The sequence below is a fragment of the Ranitomeya variabilis genome, chromosome 4, assembly GCF_051348905.1.
Source record: "Ranitomeya variabilis isolate aRanVar5 chromosome 4, aRanVar5.hap1, whole genome shotgun sequence".
In the NCBI taxonomy this organism is placed as follows: domain Eukaryota; kingdom Metazoa; phylum Chordata; class Amphibia; order Anura; family Dendrobatidae; genus Ranitomeya; species Ranitomeya variabilis.
In genome coordinates, this window is record NC_135235.1 from 101,365,352 (window position 1) to 101,389,979 (window position 24,628).

Sequence of the window (24,628 nt, forward strand, 5' to 3'; positions counted from 1 at the left end):
GGGCATTTATTGTTATAGGGGAACTCTGGTTATGGTTACTGTAAAAGGGGCACACAGGGCATTATAACTTTCTAGGTTTCTAGGGGGCATAATGTGGGCACTATTTTCTAGGGCACTTGCTTATGACTTTAGAATATTCTAGAGGTGTGTTTTACCACCTTGATGCACAATTTTCTATAGAGCAGGTGCAGTAATAGGAACACATATGGCAGCAGTGGCTCAGTATTGTGGTATCAGCAGGATAAGGAGTTTGTGCTGTTGGGAATAGATGGTGATGGGGCTGGAAATAGGAGATGTGAAATGTGTCTTTGTTGTAATCACTGCAGCCGAGTCATAGCTGGAGAAGTTGTCATGTCGGTCTGGGCCAGACGGAAAAGACGGGAAAAGTGAACGATTCCATGAGAAAGAATGTCATCGGTAAGTCATCATCCATAACTGTGCTGTAATCTCTTATATGTTCTGCAGGACTGATATTTACCATGGACCATATGGGGGTAATATCCATGTTGGTCTTTGTACAGAGCTTATTTTCAGCAACAGTGCTGTCATTTACTGAGGTTCTCGTACATCCACTATTAGCTTCCGTCACCGAGTTGTAATCAAGGTTACCTGCTTAGGGGCCCACTCAGAAGTTTCGCCCCCCTGAAGCCAAAACCCTAGCTACGCCTCTGCGAATAATATGTATTACTATTATGGCTACTGGGTATATGTAAAGTGGTGGTGTTGCCATTTGACACCCTTTTAAACTTTTTGCAAACAAATTGAAAATGTGAAATTATTTTCAGGATCAGATCTATTTGAACAAAAAGGCACCAATGTGAGAAAACCTTTATTTATTAAAAATATGTTTACTATTTAAAGGCATTTACAAAAGGTAATATTTCAGCAACATTTACAATCCTCAAACTTAACTGTAACATTAAAAATAAAATAAACAAGATACGACAAACAATTATATTGCAGAATACATTACAATGACCACAAGTTTTAGATTATTGTCTAAGACGATAAAAGGCGCTATATGCTTTGGCATGTCAGACACCTGAATGCTTAGGTCTATGTCTAATGGAAGTTTATCTCCATCTTCTGTACTACATCACCGCTTTTTTCACATGCTGATGTGAAGACATAGATAGCACTGAAAATTGGAAGATGTTTGTGCGTCTCATTCTCCATTCAGAACGGAAAAGTATTGGAAGCAAATAAGGCAAATAACTACTTTGTTACACAACGCAATTTTATTTTTTTTTGTCAAGGGTCCATGCTCAGGTCTTTGTTTACAGGGCCATAAAATGGAAGTGTAAGAACTTGCCATACAGGGCACACTGTCCACGACCAGAAGGAGCCTTCTCATAAATTCTACAGGACTGTATGGAAAAAAAACCTTGTGAGCATGTGTATGAAATTGAAGGTACGCAAGGTAAAATAAGGGATCATAGACCACGGACGGCTTATAGACCCATACAACATATACTCCTACATTCAGATGTATAATACATGTGAGTGTATATGAGGCCTCAGTTTAAATGGATACCCCACTGTGTATAGCTATCTGGAGAATAGCGTTGATTCTTAAAACGGTTCTGTAATCACTATGGCATTAGAAAAACTGTGAAATCAATTGTAAGTCACTTAGATTTGGCTTTGAAATGATTGATTTTGTAGCTGGAAACCAAATGATGTATTTAACATTTTATACAAAAAAAAGTAAAGTGCACATTTCCACTCATTTTGTGTATAAAGGTATCACTTTGCTATAAATACATTAAATATAACAGAAATACCATATTACAAATGGCTATGCCTTTTGGTTTGGTAACTTCAAAAATGTAAAAAAATTGATGGTGTTAACCCCTTCATGACCCAGCCTATTTTGGCCTTAATGACCTTGCCGTTTTTTGCAATTCTGACCAGTGTCCCTTTATGAGGTAATAACTCAGGAACGCTTCAACGGATCCTAGCGATTCTGAGATTGTTTTTTCGTGACATATTGGGCTTCATGGTAGTGGTAAATTTAGGTCGATAATTTCTGCGTTTATTTGTGAAAAAAATGGAAATTTGGCGAAAATTTTGAAAATTTTGCAATTTTCACATTTTGAATTTTTATTCTGTTAAACCAGAGAGTTATGTGACACAAAGTAGTTAATAAATAACATTTCCCACATGTCTACTTTACATCAGCACAATTTTGGAAACAACATTTTTTTTTGCTAGGAAGTTATAAGGGTTAAAATTTGACCAGTGATTTCTCATTTTTACAACAAAATTTACAAAACCATTTTTTTTAGGGACCACCTCACATTTGAAGTCAATTTGAGGGTTCTATATGGCTGAAAATACCCAAAAGTGACACCATTCTAAAAACTGCACCCCTCAAGGTGCTCAAAACCACATTCAGGAAGTTTATTAACCCTTCAGGTGTTTCACAGCAGCAGAAGCAACATGGAAGGAAAAAATGAACATTTAACTTTTTAGTCACAAAAATGATCTTTTAGCAACAATTTTTTTGAAGGGTAAAAGGAGAAACTGGACCACAAAAGTTGTTGTCCAATTTGTCCTGAGTACGCTGATACCTCATATGTGGGGGTAAACCACTGTTTGGATGCACGGCAGAACTCGGAAGGGAAGGAGCGCCATTTGACTTTTTGAATGAAAAATTGGCTCCAATCTTTAGCGGACACCATGTCGCGTTTGGAGAGCCCCCGTGTGCCTAAACATTGGAGCTCCCCCACAAGTGACCCCATTTTGGAAACTAGACCCCCCAAGGAACTTATCTAGATGCATAGTGAGCACTTTAAACCCTCAGGTGCTTCACAAATTGATCCGTAAAAATGAAAAAGTACTTTTTTTTCACAAAAAAATTCTTTTAGCCTCAATTTTTTAATTTTCACATGGGCGACAGGATAAAATGGATCCTAAAATTTGTTGGGCAATTTCTCCTGAGTACGCCGATACCTCATATGTGGGGGTAAACCACTGTTTGGGCGCATGGCAAGGCTCGGAAGGGAAGGCGCGCCATTTGACTTTTTGAATGGAAAATTTGCTTCAATCGTTAGCGGACACCATGTCGCGTTTGGAGAGCCCCCGTGTGCCTAAACATTGGAGCTCCCCCACAAGTGACCCCATTTTGGAAACTAGACCCCCCAAGGAACTTATCTAGATGCATAGTGAGCACTTTAAACCAACAAGTGCTTCACAGAAGTTTATAACGCAGAGCCGTGAAAATAAATTATTTTTCTTTCCTCAAAAATGATTTTTAGCCCTGAATTTTTTATTTTCCCAAGGGTAACAGGGGAAATTTGACCCCAAAAGTTGTTGTCCAGTTTCTCCTGAGTATGCTGATACCCCATATGTGGGGGTAAACCACTGTTTGGGCACATGCCGGGGCTTGGAAGTGAAGTAGTGATGTTTTGAAATGCAGACTTTGATGGAATGCTCTGCGGGCGTCACGTTGCGTTTGCAGAGCCCCTGATGTGCCTAAACAGTAGAAACCCCACACAAGTGACCCCATTTTGGAAACTAAACCCCCAAGGGAACTAATCTAGATGTGTGGTGAGCACTTAGAACCCCTAAGTGCTTCACAGAAGTTTATAACGCAGAGCCGTGAAAATAAAAAATCATTTTTCTTCCCTCAAAAATGATTTTTTTAGCCCGCAATTTTTTATTTTCCCAAGGGTTACAGGAGAAATTGGACCCCAAAAGTTGTTGATCAGTTTCTCCTGAGTACGCTGGTACCCCATATGTGGGGGTAAACCACTGTTTGGGCACACGTCGGGGCTCGGAAGGGAGAGAGCACCATTTTACTTTTTCAACGCAAGATTGGCTGGAATCAATAGTGGCGCCGTGTCGCGTTTGGAGACCCCCAGATCGGGGTCTCCAGCCATGGCAGATGCTATTGCAGCATCGGCCATGGCTGGATTGTAATATTTCACCATTTTCATAGGTGAAATATTACAAATCGCTCTGATTTGATGGTCGTGCTCTGTGGACCCTAACCGGTGTACCCTGCCTGGTGTCTCTCACGGGTAAGCGCTGCCTTTTCAGCCTCTCAATTTTATGCCACATGGCATGTGTTTTACCGCTATAGCGATATAGGTGTTCGCAGCAGCTGCCTGTATGTAGCATAGTCATGCATAAATAAGCTTACTGGCATGTGCACACCGGGGGTGTATCCACTTCTCTTTTAAAAACATCCTTGTATAAATTATATACTTATGTGTGCTTTGTGTGTTTTTTTGTATTTTGCTACTAAGCGTGTTAATTACACACCTACTAATAAAGCCTTTTCTAATTAAAAATATCTGTATGCTCCTATTTTTCTCCTTTTATTATTGACTGTTATGGAGTTGGTTTCTTCTTCCGGTGGGGGGTTTTCTTGCACTATTTAGTGCCTGCAGTCTCTCCCCCCCTCCGTATGTATCTAATATGCCGCCTGATTTTGTTATTAAAATCGCTCTGATTGGCAGTTTCACTTTCAACAGCCAATCAGAGCGATCGTAGCCACGGGGGGGTGAAGCCACCCCCCCTGGGCTGAAGTACCACTCCCTCTGTCTCTGCAGATCGGGTGAAGTGGGAGTTAACCCTTTCACCCGATCTGCAGGGACGCGATCATTCTGTGACACAGCATATGCGTCACAGGTCAGATTGGCACCGACTTTCATGACGCATACGCTGTGTCACAGGTCGGGAAGGGGTTAATGTGCATTGTACGGTAACAGAGTATATTACCAAAAAGTTAAAATATTCCCCATTGGAGGACTGATACTCATCAGTATGACATACACTGTATGGCCATATAAAATAAACAGTCAATATATATCCATACACACAGTAAAGTAGTTTCTAGACCAAACTAGTCTTCATGTGATGGAAAAGTCCGGCCACACTGCCAAGAGTAGCTAATCTTCAGGCAGTAATTTCTTGCTCTGCAGCAACAGACCAGCTTTGAGCAGGGTTTCTTCATTTAACAACCAAATGTAGAAAACATTTTTTTATAAATAATTCCACTAGTTAGTGACTTGAGAATTTACTAGAGCATGATAGGCGCCTTGTTTGGCCAACAGCTGTGGATGAGTTCCTTGTTCAATCACCCGTCCGTTCTGAATTACCGCTATAATATCAGCATTTTGTACTGTGGTGAGCCTGTGAGCAATCACTACACATGTCCTTCCTTGTCTGGCATCATCCAAAGCTTTCTGGACAATCTGCAAAAATTAAAAGAAGATTAGATTTTTTTCTAACTGCTGTTTTGCCAAAATAACATAAAAATTAGCCTAGGAGATCCAACTAGACAACTGATCAAACATCTGATCTATATAGATGACGTGTCATGGCTGTAGAAGGCATAAGTCAAACCTGATGGTCTGAAATGTCCTACTGGTTGTCTGGTTGGGTTCTTATTAAGCTGAACAAAATTGTCAAATTTTATCAGATCTCCTCAGAGCTGGAATCATCCAACAATTATCTAATCAGATCATGCAGAATACTGGTAATGGCCACTTTCACTAGTCAATAATACACACACATCAGTATTTTGAAGCCAAAACCAAGAGTGTTGTCAATCTTTTTATTGTATTTTAGCTTTGTGGTTCAATTCATTATTTTGTTCATTATTTTGAAACATTTAAATATCAATTACTCAAGTGTGTAACGCAAAGGGTAGTTTATAGGCTTTAGCCAAAAATGTTACAGGACCCTGGTCGAAAGCATCAGACCAAAGCACCAAGAACCTTCTACTAAATGCAGCATGCCAAGCATTATGTTGCAAGCATGTCGCATGCATGATGTTGCAGGGTTTACTAAACAGAAGAGGCATCAGGGTTGTCAATGGTGGTAGTCACTGGCCAACGGACCTGATCACTGAAAACCTCCTACTAACATTGCCATGGACCAGTGTTCTGCAACTTTTTGCTCAACTCTAATAGCTTCATGTAATAAAGAGAAAGAAATGTATTTATCACTAGAAATTTTAAAAAGAGGGAAATGTTGACGTTTGAATAGTACAGTGTGCAGCACTAGTATGGTCATTAAAAAAAAATACAGAACCTTAGATTCCATCACAAGTGGCCTTTGGTTTCATTGTACGCCGGATCATGCAATACATAAAGCCCTCTTATGTATGGAAGTCATAGTGTTTGTAGGAAGCGTATAGCCATGCAGGTTAGCCAAAATATCAAGTGAGCTCTATTTGTTTTATCATAAATTAATCTCAGTCTTTGGAAATTTCATTTGAATGCATTATGAGTACGCCAATGAACAAATGTCATCAGCAAGTGACAAGGCACAAAATATTGATGCTGGATATAAAGTGCTGCCATCAATCCATTATACATAACCAAATTAGAACAATTTATGTTTACGTCAGTCAGGTAATTGTGACAAGTAAGCAGAGAGCAGAAATTTACCTTTTCACTTTCTGTGTCAAGCGCAGATGTTGCTTCATCCAGTAGTAAAACTTTAGGTTTTCTAATTAATGCCCGAGCAATGGCAATTCTCTGTTTTTGTCCTCCGGAAAGCTGAGCTCCTTTATCGCCCACCCGCGTCATATATTTCTAAGAGAATGTGATATTAATGACACAATTATTACGTTTACAATTTAGATTACGATCTTCGATTTATATAGTTTGCACTGTAGGCACCGTGCTGCGGCTCTACAGTAGCCTTGTATTAAAGAATGGATTTTTTTTTTTTCATTTCTGTAACTCATCAATTTAATAAACTGCCACTTTGCAATTTACGCTACAAAAAACTGAGTATTTATGTATTTTATGTAAAAGAAAAATCTTATTGTTTATGGCATGTTGCCCGTCACCAGTCACCACTGCCATCCAGCAGAGGTTTCTGAACATGCAGTGTTCTTTCCAATACACTTTGCAATCACTGCTCTGAAGCTGGCCAGGTCAATGGAGCATACTTAGTGCCTGATCCCAGCCAGCTTCAGTGCCATTGTTCTTTGTCACCGCATCATACAGTTCAGGCCAGCGATGAACAATACCGCTGGTCCAAGCTCTCATTTAAGTAGGAGCGCACTGTATCCCAGCATCCAGGAATCTGAGAGGCTGGGGAGTGGTGCATGCATAAAAAAGTCATGGGACAAATGTTTAAGAGGGAATAATTTACAGCAATGTATAGCCACGTGTCCAGATATAAATACACATGGCCAAACACAAAGGCACTAACGAATAAATCAGTGTGTGCAAGTGCCATATTAACAGCACTATTAACATCATTTTAACAGCAATAAGCAAAGGCAAATTGCATCGGGCCACATGCCTAAGAGTAAGAGTTAACAAAATGGATATTGCAAGGGGCATAAAGATTACGGTTGCAGAGGGTGCGAGCGGGTCGGTGGAGAGCCATCAATGCCACCTGGATGTGTGTCCTCGGTTGCATATTTAGATGAAATGTATTGCGGTGCAGAGACCCACAGAATCCCCTTCTACGCAATACATGCTGCTGGCCAGAGACTGGCAGAAGAGGGCTGCTTGCCAATGATGTCATGCACTGCTCATACTTGCATGCCGAAGTCAGCCACCGGCTTCTGAGCCAGCTATAGTAGAGGACTCCATGCAGCATGAGAGCAAAGGAAGGGGAGTAGAATTGCATGTTTTTTTGTTTTGTTTTTTAATGAGATGGAGAAGAAAGGTAGGGCCCAGAATTATACCAAAATGGGGGACAATATACCAGGAACTGGCAGACCATAGGAGAAAATGTTATAGCATGTGGCTCAGGATGGAGGAGATTACTACAAGAAGGAGCTGGGACGGGGACATCACCACATGGAGGGTAAGAAGTGACCAAGTATGTCTTTATAGGATCTAGAACAATACAGGGGTTCATACATCAGACCAACATGCAGGTGAGGGCCCAAGTCCAAATTTCGCACTGGGGCCTATTGGACTCCAGTTACGCCACTGAGAATTGTTCACTCCCTTGTCAAACATCTGATATTAGACCTTGCAACGTCAGATATTTTATACATTTCATGTTACTTCAAGAAATATTTACAGCTTTTGGTTTTAAGATCCCATTGGTTGACCAACAATTTTTTTGCACTTATGCACTTACATCAGGGAGGTTGTCTATGAACGTGTGAATATTTGCAGCTTTTGCAGCTTCAACAATTTCTTCATGAGTCACTTGTCTGTTAAGATCTCCATACTGAATGTTTTCTTCTATGCTGCAGTCAAACAACATGGGCTCCTGAGATACAATTCCCATTTGAGACCTCAACCATTTCAGATTCAGCTTCTTTGTGTCTTTTCCATCTGCAAACTGTAATTGGAGGATCGGAATGAGTAATAAAATAATAAGCTAGTCGTTATACATGGTTCAAATGTAAAGTTTACTATGACATAATGTACATAATATGCAGATGTTGTCATGTTACTTCACAAAGGGTTATTTGTACTGCCATATAGTACAGACCATGCAGTATGAATATTAATATCCCTGTTCAGACAAGGATAGAACTGTAACTGTATTTTGGATGGCCACTAGAGATGAGCATATTAGGAAAAATTTGAATTTGCTGGTTTACAATCACATTTCCTGAGAAAATCCATACAGAGTCTTTATGGACCAAGAGCATAAGACACATAGCATGTAAAGGATAAAAATTCTTATACCCCACTCTCCAGCCCCTCCACTCCTCAATGCATCTTCAGATTGTTGCCACTCATTCTGAAGTTTCCTGGCCCTCTCCCGCTGGGTCAAGACTTACAGCTTTGAAGAGACCTGTCAGGCTTCTGTGCACTTGCATGGATTTAAGCATTTTTTTTCCACAGCATGTGCACTGCGGATTTTGTTTTCCATACTTTTACATAGTACTGTACCACGGACGGAAAACTGCTGCGAATCCGCAGCATCAAATTCGCCTCGGATCTGCAGCCAAATCCGGAACGTGTGCACATACCCTTGCATGGTCTACAAGTCTCCTTACACTTACACGAACTAGGCACTTTCCACAAACATTATCCCTTAGACATCGTCAGAGGCTTCTCACCAAGCCAATTCAGACCTCCTCCTTTAAACTGATGAGGGGCAAATGTCCAGAAACACGTGTCAGCAAATCGAGTTTTTAATTTGGCTTCTTATCCCAAGTCATGTGATAAGGCTCCTTAAAAGGTTTATACCGACATTTCAGATTGCTACATCCATTCAACTAGAGTCAATGTCTTCTTCCTCTCTGAATAGGCCATTTCCATATTTAAATATGCAGAGCAGCACTGCATGGTCTATGAAGCTCTGTACATTGACTTGGCACTCTCCAAAAAGAAGAAATGTTACCTCTTAAACCCCTTATTAATATCCCTTCAATTCAACTTTGCTAATTCCAAATAAAATCCTGGGGATGGCAGAACCACAAATACCTCCAACACCTCTCGAAATGTAATAGAGGGCACCATATACCGTAAGTCTTAATCCATAATGGAACCGTGGCTCCCGCTTTGGTAAACTGAGCTTGCTCATGCATTACATAGCTGGCCATTCATTTATAATACTACATTCCCCTGCAGCTAGCAACAAAAACGGAGTTATAGGATATTGTTTTACTACATCACATCTTCTCTGGCAGAAATTACCTGCATAGCACCTAAATGATGTATGCTAGTATCCAGGAGCAGGGCTCGTTCTTACCAACTGCATTAGATTGATGCCAACGTAATAAAAGCATAAACCATTGTAAATACGCTAAGTAGATTAACAAAGCAATAAATACAGAAAGGGGACTATATAAACTGAATGAGCCAATAAGAATTTTATAGAGCATATTACAATTTACTGATAAATACAAATGTCTGATTAATGCGCAAATCCACACAACTAGCAAAGGGAGATTAGACTAATTTTGTAAATTTTCAGAGCCCATTTTAAAGTGTGATGAGACTGTTCAAGCAGTAATAAAAAAAAAAACATGTCGAAATTGCATTTTTCCTATCACTGTAATTAGGGATTTGCACATTAACCACCTATCAGTAAATTAGGCATCAGCATGTTAAATAGTGTCGTTTATGGGACAAGCTTATGGTACCTTGTAATCAGAATGTAAAGGTTTGCAGATTTAGCATCTATGCAGCGTGGCTGCCATTTACACCTGAGCTCTCGACTCATTCAGGTATGCAGAGATTATGACTAGAAGATCCACAATTTAGATTTTAGGACACAAATTGAATCCTATTAGAAAGGAGCCTGCTAAATACAATACTGAATACAAACTATATATAGTAGGATTTGCATATGAAAATGAATCAATTGTGGATTTAGTCCTTGATTTTTTGCAATGGTGGAGGGGACTAGTGTGTGTGTAGGGGGCGTGGGACTCGGTATCTTGCTCAATGTAATTACAGGGTAATTATAAAGTGGGTTTGCTTGGCCAAAATATAGCTACATACTTATTAAAAGCATATTTCAGACTTTTTCTGACTTCAGAACATTGTGTGGGCGAGAAACACATCAGACACTGAAAATAACATGCAGTTAAAATAAAAATGCCTGCAGGGCGCTCCTAAAGCAATACTAAAATGGCAGCTGTCCCAGAGGAAGCAATATCTGAGCACTAGATATGTTGGCGGTAATAAAAAGTAACGATAACGAGACACTTAAGAGACTTTTACATATCTTACCACTGTGCCTGTCACTGGATCATAAAACCTCTCCAATAACTGAACAGAGGTACTTTTTCCACACCCACTGCTGCCAACAAGGGCGAGCGTTTGCCCTTTGGAAACTTTTATATTAAGTCCCTGAAGAACTTGCACTTTTGGTCTTGTTGGATATACAAATTTGATATCTTGGAATTCAAGGTTTCCTTCAAATCCATTCTGCAACAAAAGAGAATAAATATTGTTAACAACATGGAAACAATTTGTATAAATGAAAGAATAGATATATTTAAAGGGAACTCATCAGATTCATGCTGCCTGAACAACCAGTCGGGCAGGTCCATTGTCGGATTCTGCCTGCCCTGATCCAGTTGACCGATGGGTCTCTCCCTCTGTGTGCACAGAAGAAATCTGTCAAAGGGATTGGGGCCAAAAGAAGCCACCAGGACATGCCTCAGACCAGTCAGGCTAGACTGAAAAGCCAGCCAGTGATAAAAACTGTGCTGCGTTTCAGTAAGCATGATTTAGAGTAAAACATACCTGGCTACAATCATGCAGTCAATGTCCGATTCATGTTGCCAGGATGATGTCTGAGACAGATATTGATTCCCCATCCTCAGGATAGTCATCAATATCAAATCTGTGAACATCAGACACCCAACACCCTCATTATTAGGGCTCATTCACATGTTAGAATTTTCCATGTATGATAAAAATAGACTGATTATGATCAGAGATTCATCCATTTTTCCTCTCCACCTTCTTCACTCTGACAGTCTGTGAAAATCAGACAACACTCAGACATTGACTCGCATAGCCAATTTTGATCTGACCTGTGAATCAAAATTAGACCTGTCTCCACATAGCCTATGGGGCCTTTCGCATGGCCATCAGTGGTACAAGTGCTATTCATGAAAAAGATAGCACTCGGACTTGAAAATTAGATGTCTGAATTGGTATACCACAGCTCTGGCCACTGTATAAAGGCCAAACTCAGGAACTGCAACTTAACCCTCATTGAGGTGAGAAATATAACCAATAATGTAACATAGGCATAAATTGTCCATATTTACAATGAAAAAAAATCCTAAAACTAACCCTCAACTGGTAGAAAAATTAGTCATTACCAAAAATATAATAGGACTAAAGGCCCCGTCTCACACAGCGACGCTGCAGCGATACAGACAACGATGCTGATCGCTGCAGCGTCGCTGTGTGGTCGCTGTGTGGTCGCTGGGGAGCTGTCACACAGACAGCTCTCTCCAGCGACCAACGATCAGGGGAACGACTTCGACATCGTTGAAACTGTCTTCAACGATGCCGAAGTCCCCCTGCAGCACCCGGGTAACCAGGGTAAACATCGGGTTACTAAGCGCAGGGCCGCGCTTAGTAACCCGATGTTTACCCTGGTTACCAAAAAAAACAAACAGTACATACTCACCATCTGTTGCCCGTCAGGTCCCTTGCCGTCCGCTTCCCACTCTGACTGTGTGCCGCCGTACAGTGAGAGCAGAGCGCAGCGGTGACGTCACTGCTGTGATCTGCTCTCACTTTACGGCGGCTCAGTCAGAGCAGGAAGCAGACGCCAAGGGACCTGACGGGCAACAGATGGTGAGTATGTACTGTTTTTTTTTTTTTACATTTACGCTGGTAACCAGGGTAAACATCGGGTTACTAAGCGCGGCCCTGCGCTTAGTAACCCGATGTTTACCCTGGTTACCAGTGAAGACATCGCTGGATCGGTGTCACACACACCGATTCAGCGATGTCAGCGGGACCTCAACGACCAAAAAAAGGTCCAGGCCATTCCGACACGACCAGCGATCTCGCAGCAGGGGCCTGATCGCTGGTACGTGTCACACATAGCGAGATCGCTACTGAGGTCTCTGTTGCGTCACAAAACTTGTGACTCAGCAGTGATCTCGCTAGCGACCTCGCTATGTGTGACGGGGCCTTTAGGGTATGTGTCCACGGGCCATATTACATCCGGAAGAGCTGCAGATTGAACACTGCGTAGAGCCGCAGCGTTCAATCCGCAGAGTCCAGATGTTACAGTATAGTGGAGATTCCGGACATGCGGCGCGTCTTTTTAGAACGCAGCATGTCCGTTTACCTTGCGGTGACATTGCGCCGCCGCAAGGAAAAACACAGGGCCCTATGTGTGGGGTGCGATGATTCCGGATGTGTGCAATGAACACATCCGGAATCATCGTGTCTACAGAAGGGGGTGGCGCTTCGGGCAGAGCGAGTTTTCCGCTCCATCCAAAGCGCCGGCCATCCTGAACGTGGACACATACCCTTAATGTACTCCATTGGCCACAGCAAACATAGTAAATTGGTGTCATCACACCGTAGTAAATTTTTACCATTTACTGTAGCTGTGGACACTCAAAATCAATAACTAGGTCCACTGATGAGTAGATTGCAGATCTGTAGATTACGGCAGTGGCCACTAAGCGGTGTGAGGGAGCAGCGGCGTTCTGCTCCGTTCATCACTTTTATCCAGCTTTTGCCAGCACTGCAGACAGCTGTTTGGAGGGGTGCCAGGTATCATTTAAAAGAACATGTATTATTAGCTAAAATTATTTTTGTAGTTGAGTTTTATTACAAAGTTTTCAGCATTTGGCTTTTACAGGCTATGTGTTTCCCTGCACAATGCTGGCTGCAGAATGAGTTAACTAGTTAAGAGTTAGTTCTGATGGAGAGTTTTAGCTCTTTCATCTGTCTTTTTGTGCGCTCCTTTCAGCAAATTTATGTCAACGTCAATAGTTAATCTCAACTATTACATTTTAAAAAAATCCACACGATTGTATCCTCTTTACTAATAATCTTACCGGTTTTTCACCATCTTCACAATAACTATCAATTGCTGGTTTCCTTTCCAGGAGTTGCATGATGCGCTGGCCTGATACCCTTGCTTTTCCAAAGTCAGGAGCAAGAGATGTGGACTGTCCAACATTCATAGCGGCAAAAATAATTGCAGAGAATACACTGAAAAAAAATACAATATAAAAATAAGCTCTCTAATGCAAAAATGATGGTTACCAAGTAATTATCCTGTAAGAGAAAGGCAGTGAGTTCTTCACTAGTACAGCAAGATAAAGCATGCGAGTCTAGACTGTAAACACCCCGTCAGTGGTTGTGTATTCAGATAGTAAGTGACTTCTGAGCTAATACTGCATTGTGCTCAATTCACTGCGAAGACTGCAACAAAATAAACCAATTAAGCTGAATTAGGCAGAAGTACCCTGCAGAATATGAAGATGAATAGCATTAATGGAGCGTCCTTCTATTAGATCAAATGAGATTAAATGTTCAAACAGATGCAAACCGTATCGTAAATTCTGTGGGGTCCTGCCTCTATATGTCTATGTATTGGTGTAAGTATGTATCTAATGTATATATACTACACTTAAGAGTCACATCTATAGCAACACTGTCAGGAGAATATATTGCTCATTTTAAAAAGGTTTTATAAAATAGATGACAAAATAAAATACTTTTCCCCCAGAAAAGTGCCACTTAATTCCATGGACCGTGTCTACTAAAGCTCAGCACCTTATGAAAATTAGTATCTGCTGGAATACCAGACACAACCTATAGTCCGTGACACTGTTTCTTCGGGGAGTGATAAAAGAAAATGGATCCTTATTGTTAATCTGTATAATGCGGTTTTAAAAATACAAATTTGCCTGCTCTCTGCTAATCGAACTTCTCTGAAAAATCAAAATACAGGGAGAAGTTATTCTCCCTGTATTTAATGTCCTTCATTGTACTCTAGGGTTTCCCCAAACCTCAGTGCATAGTAAATGTAAGGTATAAAAATACTTATAATCACATCCTCACTGCTCACCTTTCCAGCTATTCTCTGCACAGTGTCCAGTTGTCTGCACCTCTATCATTTCTCCAGTCTTGTACTCACTCTAGGCAAGGACTTGTATTTGCAAGTAGGCCCCGGAGCAGGCACAATGCTTTCTGGGGCCTGCTCTCAGGCAAAAACCAAGGCCTAGAGTGAACACCTTGCTCGAAATGTGGCACATTGGAGGACCAGACGGCGGGCAGGTGTAGCCGGAAAGAAGAGTATTGTTTTTGTCCCCCCTCTCTTTCTTATTTTTATCCTTTTTCTGGCCCACTACTATTCAGTAAGATGGTAGCCACTAGCCACACCTGGCTGCCATTTTGCTGAACCTGCTCGAAGAGAAGTAGAAAAAAGAACAATAATACTGGTAATAATAAATATCTGTACTCTCCAAAATGCAGACCTGAGTAGAATTAAATTCCACTTCAATAAAAGTGTGCATCTATACCACACACCTGCTGAGATGCATGCACAGAATATGGTACAATATGGTACATAGCATTGGTGCTTGCATTTCAGCAGGTGTGTGAGGTTGTAATGACATCGACACGAATTTGGAAGTAAGTGACGCCGCACAACGTCTTGAGCAGTTTCAAGTAGTTTTTTTTTTACTTTTTTTTTCTCTCTGCATCACAGAGAAATATTAGAAAAGAGTTCTTTTATCCACTGAAGAGCTGTACTTACATGAACACATTTTCAAATTGTGTGTAGCAGTGTGCAATCAGCCAGGCTCCAAAACGAAACACAGCGGCATTCACAAAGTAGTTTATTGACTGGGAAACTGCATAAGTGACGCCATAAAGAGGAGCTTTAGCCAATGAGTCCCTAATGAAAAATGCCAAGGGGAAAACTTGTTAGTGGTCAGATCTGCAGATCTGATGTTATCTGATTATTATATGTTGTATCCCATATAATCAGGTTCCATTCATAGGCACATACACATTCAACAGTGCATAGACGCTGGAGGATGAAATCCAGCCACTTCAGTCATTCTTAACATAATGCGCATTGGAAATAAGTGCTACAGCAAAGTATTGAAAATACTGGAACTTGCATATATACAGTATTTTGCCAAATTAGATGTAAAAAATACATAATAAAGGGAAGGATTCAAGGAGTTACATACACTCACCGGCCACTTTATTAGGTACACCTGTCCAACTTCTTGTTAACACTTAATTTCTAATCAGCCAATCACATGGCGGCAACTCAGTGCATTTAGGCATGTAGACATGGTCAAGACAATCTCCTGCAGTTCAAACCGAGCATCAGTATGGGGAAGAAAGGTGATTTGAGTGCCTTTGAACGTGGCATGGTTGTTGGTGCCAGAAGGGCTGGTCTGAGTATTTCAGAAACTGCTGATCTACTGGGATTTTCACGCACAACCATCTCTAGGGTTTACAGAGAATGGTCCGAAAAAGAAAAAAAATCCAGTGAGCGGCAGTTCTGTGGGCGGAAATGCCTTGTTGATGCCAGAGGTCAGAGGAGAATGGGCAGACTGGTTCGAGCTGATAGAAAGGCAACAGTGACTCAAATCGCCACCCGTTACAACCAAGGTAGGCCTAAGAGCATCTCTGAACGCACAGTGCGTCGAACTTTGAGGCAGATGGGCTACAGCAGCAGAAGACCACACCGGGTACCACTCCTTTCAGCTAAGAACAGGAAACTGAGGCTACAATTTGTACAAGCTCATCGAAATTGGACAGTAGAAGATTGGAAAAACGTTGCTTGGTCTGATGAGTCTCGATTTCTGCTGCGACATTCGGATGGTAGGGTCAGAATTTGGCGTAAACAACATGAAAGCATGGATCCATCCTGCCTTGTATGGAGCATCTTTGGGATGTGCAGCCGACAAATCTGCGGCAACTGTGTGATGCCATCATGTCAATATGGACCAAAATCTCTGAGGAATGCTTCCAGCACCTTGTTGAATCTATGCCACGAAGAATTGAGGCAGTTCTGAAGGCAAAAGGGGGTCCAACCCGTTACTAGCATGGTGTACCTAATAAAGTGGCCGGTGAGTGTATATCACAAGCATATCCTTGGTGCATGGATTAACAAATATTATGATCTTGGTAACCAACAGATCTAGAAAAGATGGAGTAGAATCCTCTAGGAGGAGGAGTCCTTCCAAAGAGGAGTCTAATATATGGAGAAGGGTTAATTCGCCTGAGAAAAAGAGAAGTCTTCTAAAGTAGTCTTGGAAGTTTTAGTGTATTTGAAGCAATGATCGGTACATCATGGCAGATTAATTCTGTAACGTACCTGTAAGGACCGCTTAAACTTTCATTATAGAGATCATAAAATGCCTGTTCTCTTGTCAGGGAAACAACAGTTCTTATATTTTCAACTGCCTCAGTGGAAATCTGTAAGAAACATGGAATCATGTTTACATATGAATGTTGTTATCATAAAGAAAGTATGATTTTTCCTTTATCATTGCCATGTAGCTCCAATTCTGTCCAGACAGACATGCAACTGCTGCAACCAATCGTATGTCTGAATGGCTAGAACTTGGTGTTCATTAACTGATGGGAGACCTGGGCAGAATTGGAAGAGGAGCGATGGGAAAATGGTAAGGTCAGTACTTGTGATGAGCGAACAGCTTCAGATAACTCCTTATCTGAATAGCTATAGCTCTTATCGAATAGCTGCATTGGGAACCCGGATACCTGGATCGCTTTTGATAATCAGCTTTTCGGCGCTTCATGTGTCGCGGCTGTGTGACCGTCACAATACATGCATGGAGAGCCGGTGTTGTGACCGTCACACAGCCGCGACACATGCAGCTGATGCCATGTATGGTGCCAGGAAAAATAAAGCCTGCTTAAGACCACTGGTACCTGCTTAGGAGGGCACCAGTGGACTTGATGGGTAAGCAGGCTTTATTTTTCATGGCTACACACATTACTCATGTACAGGTTATACTGTATACTCCATTTACTTGCATTGTCCACTAGCTTGATGCTGCCTATATTCACTCTGTAGTGATCTTTTCTGTCCTGCCCCCTCAAGTCATACTTTGACCTCTATTCCCTTCTTTGCCTACATTCATGTCTCCTCCACAGTTCTCTAGTTGTCATTATGTACTTTTTGCTTGACATGGTGTTAATGTGATGAGTCACTTAATAAAGTTTACCTGATCTGTATTACCCTTTGGTGGATCCATGATTACTCCGTTTTGCTTCTAGCTTACCATATTATTGGGAGTATTCCACTATAGTAATTATATCTTTGTTATATTTTTGGGAGAGCTGTACTTTAATATGCTCTCGGCCTCAATAAATATATTGTGTTTTTTATTATTGTTTCATTCATGTGGGTGTAGAGGTCCATTTCTGATGTGAAACCAATACACTAAATGATGTGTGATAGTTGGGACCCTTTTACAGATTCTGCATTGGCGCCCAGGGAATTTGAGAAAATCCTCTACCAATTTGTATTTCCATGCGCAATAATAACGTAGAGTGAATACAAGTAGAGTATTTAAGGAGTTTATGCACAACTATGCCTCCATTACATCCGGGCTTAGTAAGCACTTTTTACAGCTGGGGCTTCTACCTAATTACTATCGACAGTTCATATATAATGCATTTTAGAAGAAATGGTATAAGTTTGCTTCAGACAGATCTTCTATTGTATAAACATTTATTTCTGAAGAAAAGTCTGTAAGAATGAAACAGAATGTTTTACCCAGAGGACATAGTGAGTGACCACACTGTTTAATGAATGCTTGTACCTTTTTGGAGAACGGCAATTACTTATTGTTATGATTATGGATTATCCAATCCATCATTTCTGACAACAGAATTGCTGCAAATTGGATCAGCAGGTTTAGATCTTATGGGAGTGAAAATATCTGGTGTGCGGAGAATATTTAGTAAGTATCAGATGTAATTGGACTGTTGTATAAAAGGTACACTGAGAATGATCTTAAAGGGAATCTATCAGCAGGAATTCACACTCCAAGTTATTTATATGCGCGTGTAGCTTTTTTAATGACAAGTCCAGCAGTACCTTTACATGACCAGTCCATTCCCCCGTCACTGAGAAATTAGCATTTGAATTGATAGGCAAATAGCTATGGTAAATCCGAAGCCTCCATCACTCCAGCACTATTACCCGCCCAGCATAGCCTCCTCCAGCTTGACTTCAATGAAAGAGTGGTCAGTCAAGCAGGAAGGAGGCAGCAGAGCTGGACCTGGAAAAGAGCTGGAGTGGCAGAGGCTTCAGAAATATCTATTCAGCCTCATTTGCATATCAATTGAAACGCTGATTTCAGTCATGGAAGAACAGACTGGCATTGTAAAGGTATTGCTGGACTTGTATTTGAGAAAATTACATGAGCACATAAATCATTTGAGGTTGAAATCCAGCTGACAGATTCCCTTATAAAAAAAAAAAGCTTGCAAGCTGTTTTTGCCCATCTTCAGTTCCAAGTACCATTTCCTTAACATCCTTTTTTGTTACTTTTTCCCTCCATTCACAAAATCCTATCAGCATGACATTAAGGGTATGTTAAACAGAAAAATAGGTGTTCTTAATTATGCTATTTTAATAATCGCATACAGGCTGCCGATTATACTCAATAATAATATAAATATGTAGCAAGCAAAACCTGAGGGCAAGTAGTGAGGTCCACTTGACAATTCATCAATTTCTGGCCTCAGCGGTCTTGTGCAGACTACCTTGGTGTGACCACTGAAGCCAGTGTATTTTGTTAGTGGACATGAGTTGGAGACAGAACATCACCACTACAGCCCTACAAATAGATGGTGGAGGGTCCAGATCAGCCCATCAGTCTCCCGCAGTAGTAACTCTTCTCAGCTATTGAAGGAGGCTGTTGGAAAGGTCTGGTCACTGCTCCTCCACCAGAAGCCATTGTATGGACCGAAATGATGGTCAGTGTGTGAGGAAAGCTGCACTAACAAGAGAAAATGGCTGACCCGTTTAAGCTGTAAAGAGCATACATATCTTAGAAGAAATGTTTAAAAATAATTTTTCAGAAGATGTCTATTACACAACACTCTCCCTATTTAAGGCATTTCTCATAAGCTAATTCTTTACTATATTGACCAGTCTGCGCAGGTGGAACCTGAATTCAATTATAACTTTTGTTTGATATGTGAGCTGACATTTTTACTAGCCATTTACTGGGACTGTGCAGTATTTAGATGCAGAACTTCTCTTCCACATCAACCAATAAGCAGTAAAATTTTATGTTGGCTTAGAAATGTGAGCACATGTGCAATTATGGTATTGATTTCTCAGGTTGAGCTCATGTTGATAGCAGACTTCACTCTATCATTGCCAAACATCCTGTTCCTTTAAATAATTAATTAGACTGTCTTTTGGAGATTCATATTGAGATACTGATCTATTTAATTTCAACCCTTTCCTTTATATTTAACAGATATAATAAAGAGAAAATGTGTTCCAAAATGAAGCAATTTCCCATGCGTCACATGCTGCCGGTTTACAAATTCGTCAAATGTTTCCCAATTTCCCTAATGAAATGTAGCCTTTTGTCCTGAAAGCATATTTTATGACCCTCATAAATTGCCATCTTAAACTCTCCAGGTGTTTGATTATTTAATTAATCTCAAAATCTTTTGCACACAAGATAGAAAATGAGTTGAAGTGGCCAAATCTATCACATTTTGACAATTAAACAGACTTACTCTTCCAGCTTCTTCTAAAGCCTTTTGATCCTTTGATGCATGGCCAGCCATTGATTTCATTCTAATAAAATTTGCACCAATCAAAAAGGGAATACAAGCCAAAATAAGCAGCGTTAGCTGCCAGCCGTGAACAAATGCAATTATGATTGCTGCCAGTAAAGTGCACACCGTCATGGTGATCAGTCCAATTCGACTACCAGTGGCCTAGGTAAAGAAAGAGAATAGAGTAAAAATGTTATGTTCAAGAAACTAAATGTGAAAAAGTAAAAGTAATTTTCATTACTAAAATTGAGCAGATGGGAATTTCATTTCATTTGTTGAAACTGCAAAAACTTGGGAAAAAATATTAAATGCAAAAGTCCAACATTTTATTAAATTATGTTTTAAGGTTTTTTTTTGTTTTTTTATATTTTGTTGCATGACTTTTTTTTCTAGTGAAACCAAGTCCCATCATAAATTAATGAGAAAACTGCCTGAGGTTCATGCCACCATTTACAACAGATAATAGGAACAGATAATAGGAAAGGTGTGGTGTCCAAGTACTTGTCAAGATGTAATGGTGGTGGCAGTATGAACCAGCTCAAGAGCAAGGATTTATTTTGATTTAGAGCAAACTTTTTTCCCTGTATAATTTATCCTCCAACTGTTGTGGAAACCAAGGGCCCAATTCAAAGCTTTTGCGCCAGAATTCTAGACTAAGAGGTTTCAAAAGTCGCATACTTTAGTCGCAACTTGGAATTGCGCCTAAATGTTGAGATTTTTGGCATCTTAATGCCAGTTTCTCACAACACCTCCAAAATAGATAGAACTAATGTTGCCTGTTAGACCAGCTGTGGTGTCATGCTAATTCATGACAAGCTGTGGCATTCCGTATACCAGATATCTCACTCAAGTACCCGACTGGAATGCAATTTGTGGCGCATGGCACTCATTAGGCACTCCACATTCATAAAGAGGCATGCACCTCTTCATGAATCAGGAGCGTCTGACTCCAGACTCCCCTCATCAAGAGTGTGAAAAACGCCAGTCTTATTGAATCGGACCCCCATTATTTGATGAGCAATACTTAAAAGAAAGACAATATGTCTATGTTCATGATACAATGTAACTGAAGTCTGTATGTGGGGAACACTCAACTAACAGTTGTATCAAAGAGAAAGTAAAATAAAGGCAAGTTGGCCCATCACATCCAGATGTAAGGAAAACACTAAGAAAGTCTGCCTTGCAGCCATAAGATGAAGGCATTTTATCTAAAGTGCTGACTGATCTTACTACACAAGTATTATAAAATGAAGTGTATAATTTATACATACGCCTTTCACTTGAGATGCGTCTGTTGCAAGTCGGGTAAGCAAAACTCCAACGGCATTTGCATGATCATCAAAGAATCCAATTTCCTATTGAGAAATGCAAGTAATAACAAGATGAATATTAGAAAGGTTTTTGCATCTTTATGTCTAAATAAATTGTTTTCATGCCTTAGATTTTTAATATAACTTGGCTCACACATTCTTAACTGAACAGATCGGTGTTATTGGAGTTAATCAAATTGGAGGTGATCGAATTTGCTAAGATATAACATTTCGATGTAATCACCTCACCCCCCACCTGTCTTACTGTCCCCACAGTCCACCATCTGGTCCTTCACGCCTGTTCTTTTCCTTTCCTTTCCCCTGTCACAAGCACCCTGTTCACTCCAGGAATCTGACATCACTGCACATGGAGTGAAGAGGCTGAAGAGGATGCGTACAATGGGGAAAGGGGAGAAGTGGAGGACTGTACGATGGGCGGCGGGAACACCGATATAGATCTGCAGAGACGTATTTAATCATTTGCCTGCTTTTCTAGGGTTCAGCATTTGCAATTTTGACAATCTCAAAAAAAAAAAAAATTTATTCTGGAGAGTACGATTTTTTGTAAAATTCTATCAGTATTCCACTAGAATAAATCTACTCATCTCTATTAAGTAAATAATAAAAGGTACAAAGAATCGGGCAATTACTTTATATTCTATCTTCTAAGACAAACCAGAACTATGAGGATTTAGGGAATAAATGAGTAACAATGAATAGTAAAGGTTAGAAGAAAATGCTGGAACTCTAAGCTAAATACATAAAATGTGAGTAAACTGAACAATCATGAATGGGAAAATATTCTTATCAGATAGTCATAGGTAAACGCTGGTTTTTCTATGAACAGATCAAAGCATTTTTTTCACAATCTGAGGTGGTTTACTTAAAATGATGTTAAAGTGGCCAATTAATATGGTGGCCACAATTAGCAAGATGTACAATGTACACACATTTCATGGAATATTGGGCATGTGCATGCTGGACGTAACATCATTTTGGTGATATATTAAAAAAGTGTGTATATATATATATATATATATATATATATATATATATATATATATATATATTTATATTTATTATTTATGAACTATCCAACCCTATGGAAGAATGACTGAGCAGCCTGACTATCAGTTGGGATATGAGCAGCAGCCTCTTGACTATTTACGGTTAAAAAACATATATATAGTTTTAGGTAGTTATTTTGGCTAATGTTGCTGCAAAGATTTTTTTCACATGTGACATAATACTTCCAAATATTTAATATAGTTTTTTTTTATGCAGTATGCAACTTTACCATTTTCCATCTGTGATATATGCAGAACAGTGTGAAAAATAAAAGGTTCATTTAATACAAATCCATATGAGCATCATAGAAACCGGAGGATCAAAGAACTGAAATGAAGTGACATTTTTCTCCCTTTGTTAATTTGTGTAACACCTACCTGTCGGAGCAATGCCTTAAAGGATAATGATCTTAATCTCATTGTTAAATTTTCTCCAGATATACCAAAAGCAAAACCCTAGAATCAGTAAAAAAAAGTGAATTAGAAATTAGATCTTATTATCTTATTCTAAAGGTTTTACATAAATTACATTTAAAATAGCAAGAAAGTACACAGAGAAGTAGCTGAACATACAGCACCTGGGAAGACCAAATGAAATAGTAATCCTTATTCAAATTGAATAAAAAGTGACTCCAGTTCCTTGAGCCAGCATAGTTTACTAATGAATGTTATGTGTATGCACACTGATCAGAACAGATACAGAGAGTAAGTAGCTTAGTGAATGGAAATGAATATACACACCATGATAATGTACACGATCAGACTGATCACTCCAAGCACAAGAAACATTAGAGAAAGTAGAATTGTCCGCTGCCTTTTTTCTTCCTCATCACTGATACTGAATGCCTATAGAAATAGTATATATGTGATGGCATACATTATAATTGTAATACAGGTGTACTAGACTGCATATAGATCCTTTCTTACCCCAATAACTTTTCCAAAAATTACAGCAAATGTTGGGTAAATGCCTCCACAAATGGCTGCAGCAATAACACCCATGACTATGTAGAACCATTCTGGTTTGTTGAGTGCCAGTATTTTGTTAAAGGAGAATTCGGGAAGCTCTTCTTGAACCTGTAATGAAAAGATTGTAAATGTATTCGATCTAGATCACATTTGTATATAAAAATAGTCTACTCCGATGACATGTCTACTCTTTACCTCCTTTGTTTCCTTTGTTTGTTTTCTGGCAGATTTCTTTGATTTTCTTCTTGTAGATCTTCTACTCTGTCTCCTGCTGGAATGCCTATGCAGCTCCTTTCGGTTTATGGTGTCCAAGGCATCAGGATTTTGCAAGTCTACATCAATCGCTACATATTCATGTTTATCATCATAATCAAACATTTCTCCTTCATCCTCCTCTTCGTCTACTCCCTCAGAATCACTCTCTTCACTTTCTTCGACGTCATCATAATTCTATTTAAAAAAAGGCAATGTTCACAGAAGACACAAACCTACTTTTATCATACATGTTGATCATTTTGGAGTAATCCTTTTGAGTGGGTATGTTATAATTGAGCACTATGACAGACTAACAAAACCAATTGCCGGATGGACAGAATAATATATTCAATTTAGTAGGATGAAGTACCTGCAACATTACAAGAGTATAGTACACCCCCTTCTTATCCATGAGCTCATCATGTGAGCCCTGTTCCACCACAACACCATTGTGAAATCCAGCGATGACATCTGCTGTACGAATAGTAGACAGTCGGTGAGCAATCACAATTGTGGTTCGGCCAGCTCTTGCCTTGTGAAACATAAATAGGACTTTATTATAATTCATTTCAGATGAGGTATAAAGCATTATTTTTGCCACAATTGGATGAAAAATTACCTTATCCAAAGCGTTCTGCACAATAGCTTCGCTTTGAGTGTCCAAAGCTGATGTTGCTTCATCAAGCAGCAGAATTTTAGGGTTACGGACTAGGGCCCGAGAAATTGCTATTCTCTGCTTTTGTCCTCCACTAAGTTGAGCTCCTCTTTCACCTACCATGGTGTCTAAACCCTAAAAACAAACAAAAAATTTAATAAAAACCCTAAGCACAAAGGCCGATCT

At 39.9% G+C, this 24,628-nt stretch overlaps 1 protein-coding gene across 1 annotated transcript in view; it reads right to left on the bottom strand.

Annotated features, from left to right (window-relative positions):
- Positions 1-816: 816 nt before the first annotated feature.
- The window catches only part of LOC143769922 (ATP-dependent translocase ABCB1-like), a 57,628-nt gene continuing 33,816 nt past the window's right edge, over positions 817-24,628 (bottom strand). The window contains exons 15-29 of the mRNA XM_077258979.1: positions 24,407-24,577; positions 24,158-24,319; positions 23,728-23,982; positions 23,491-23,640; positions 23,305-23,409; positions 22,942-23,019; positions 21,458-21,541; positions 20,145-20,348; positions 16,729-16,829; positions 15,148-15,288; positions 13,439-13,595; positions 10,626-10,823; positions 8,068-8,274; positions 6,405-6,551; positions 817-5,204 (exon numbers count right to left, since the gene is read on the bottom strand). Coding sequence (XP_077115094.1) covers positions 5,007-5,204; positions 6,405-6,551; positions 8,068-8,274; positions 10,626-10,823; positions 13,439-13,595; positions 15,148-15,288; positions 16,729-16,829; positions 20,145-20,348; positions 21,458-21,541; positions 22,942-23,019; positions 23,305-23,409; positions 23,491-23,640; positions 23,728-23,982; positions 24,158-24,319; positions 24,407-24,577 — 2,358 coding nt within the window. The 3' untranslated portion in view covers positions 817-5,006. The remainder of the gene's footprint in view (positions 5,205-6,404; positions 6,552-8,067; positions 8,275-10,625; positions 10,824-13,438; positions 13,596-15,147; positions 15,289-16,728; positions 16,830-20,144; positions 20,349-21,457; positions 21,542-22,941; positions 23,020-23,304; positions 23,410-23,490; positions 23,641-23,727; positions 23,983-24,157; positions 24,320-24,406; positions 24,578-24,628) is intronic.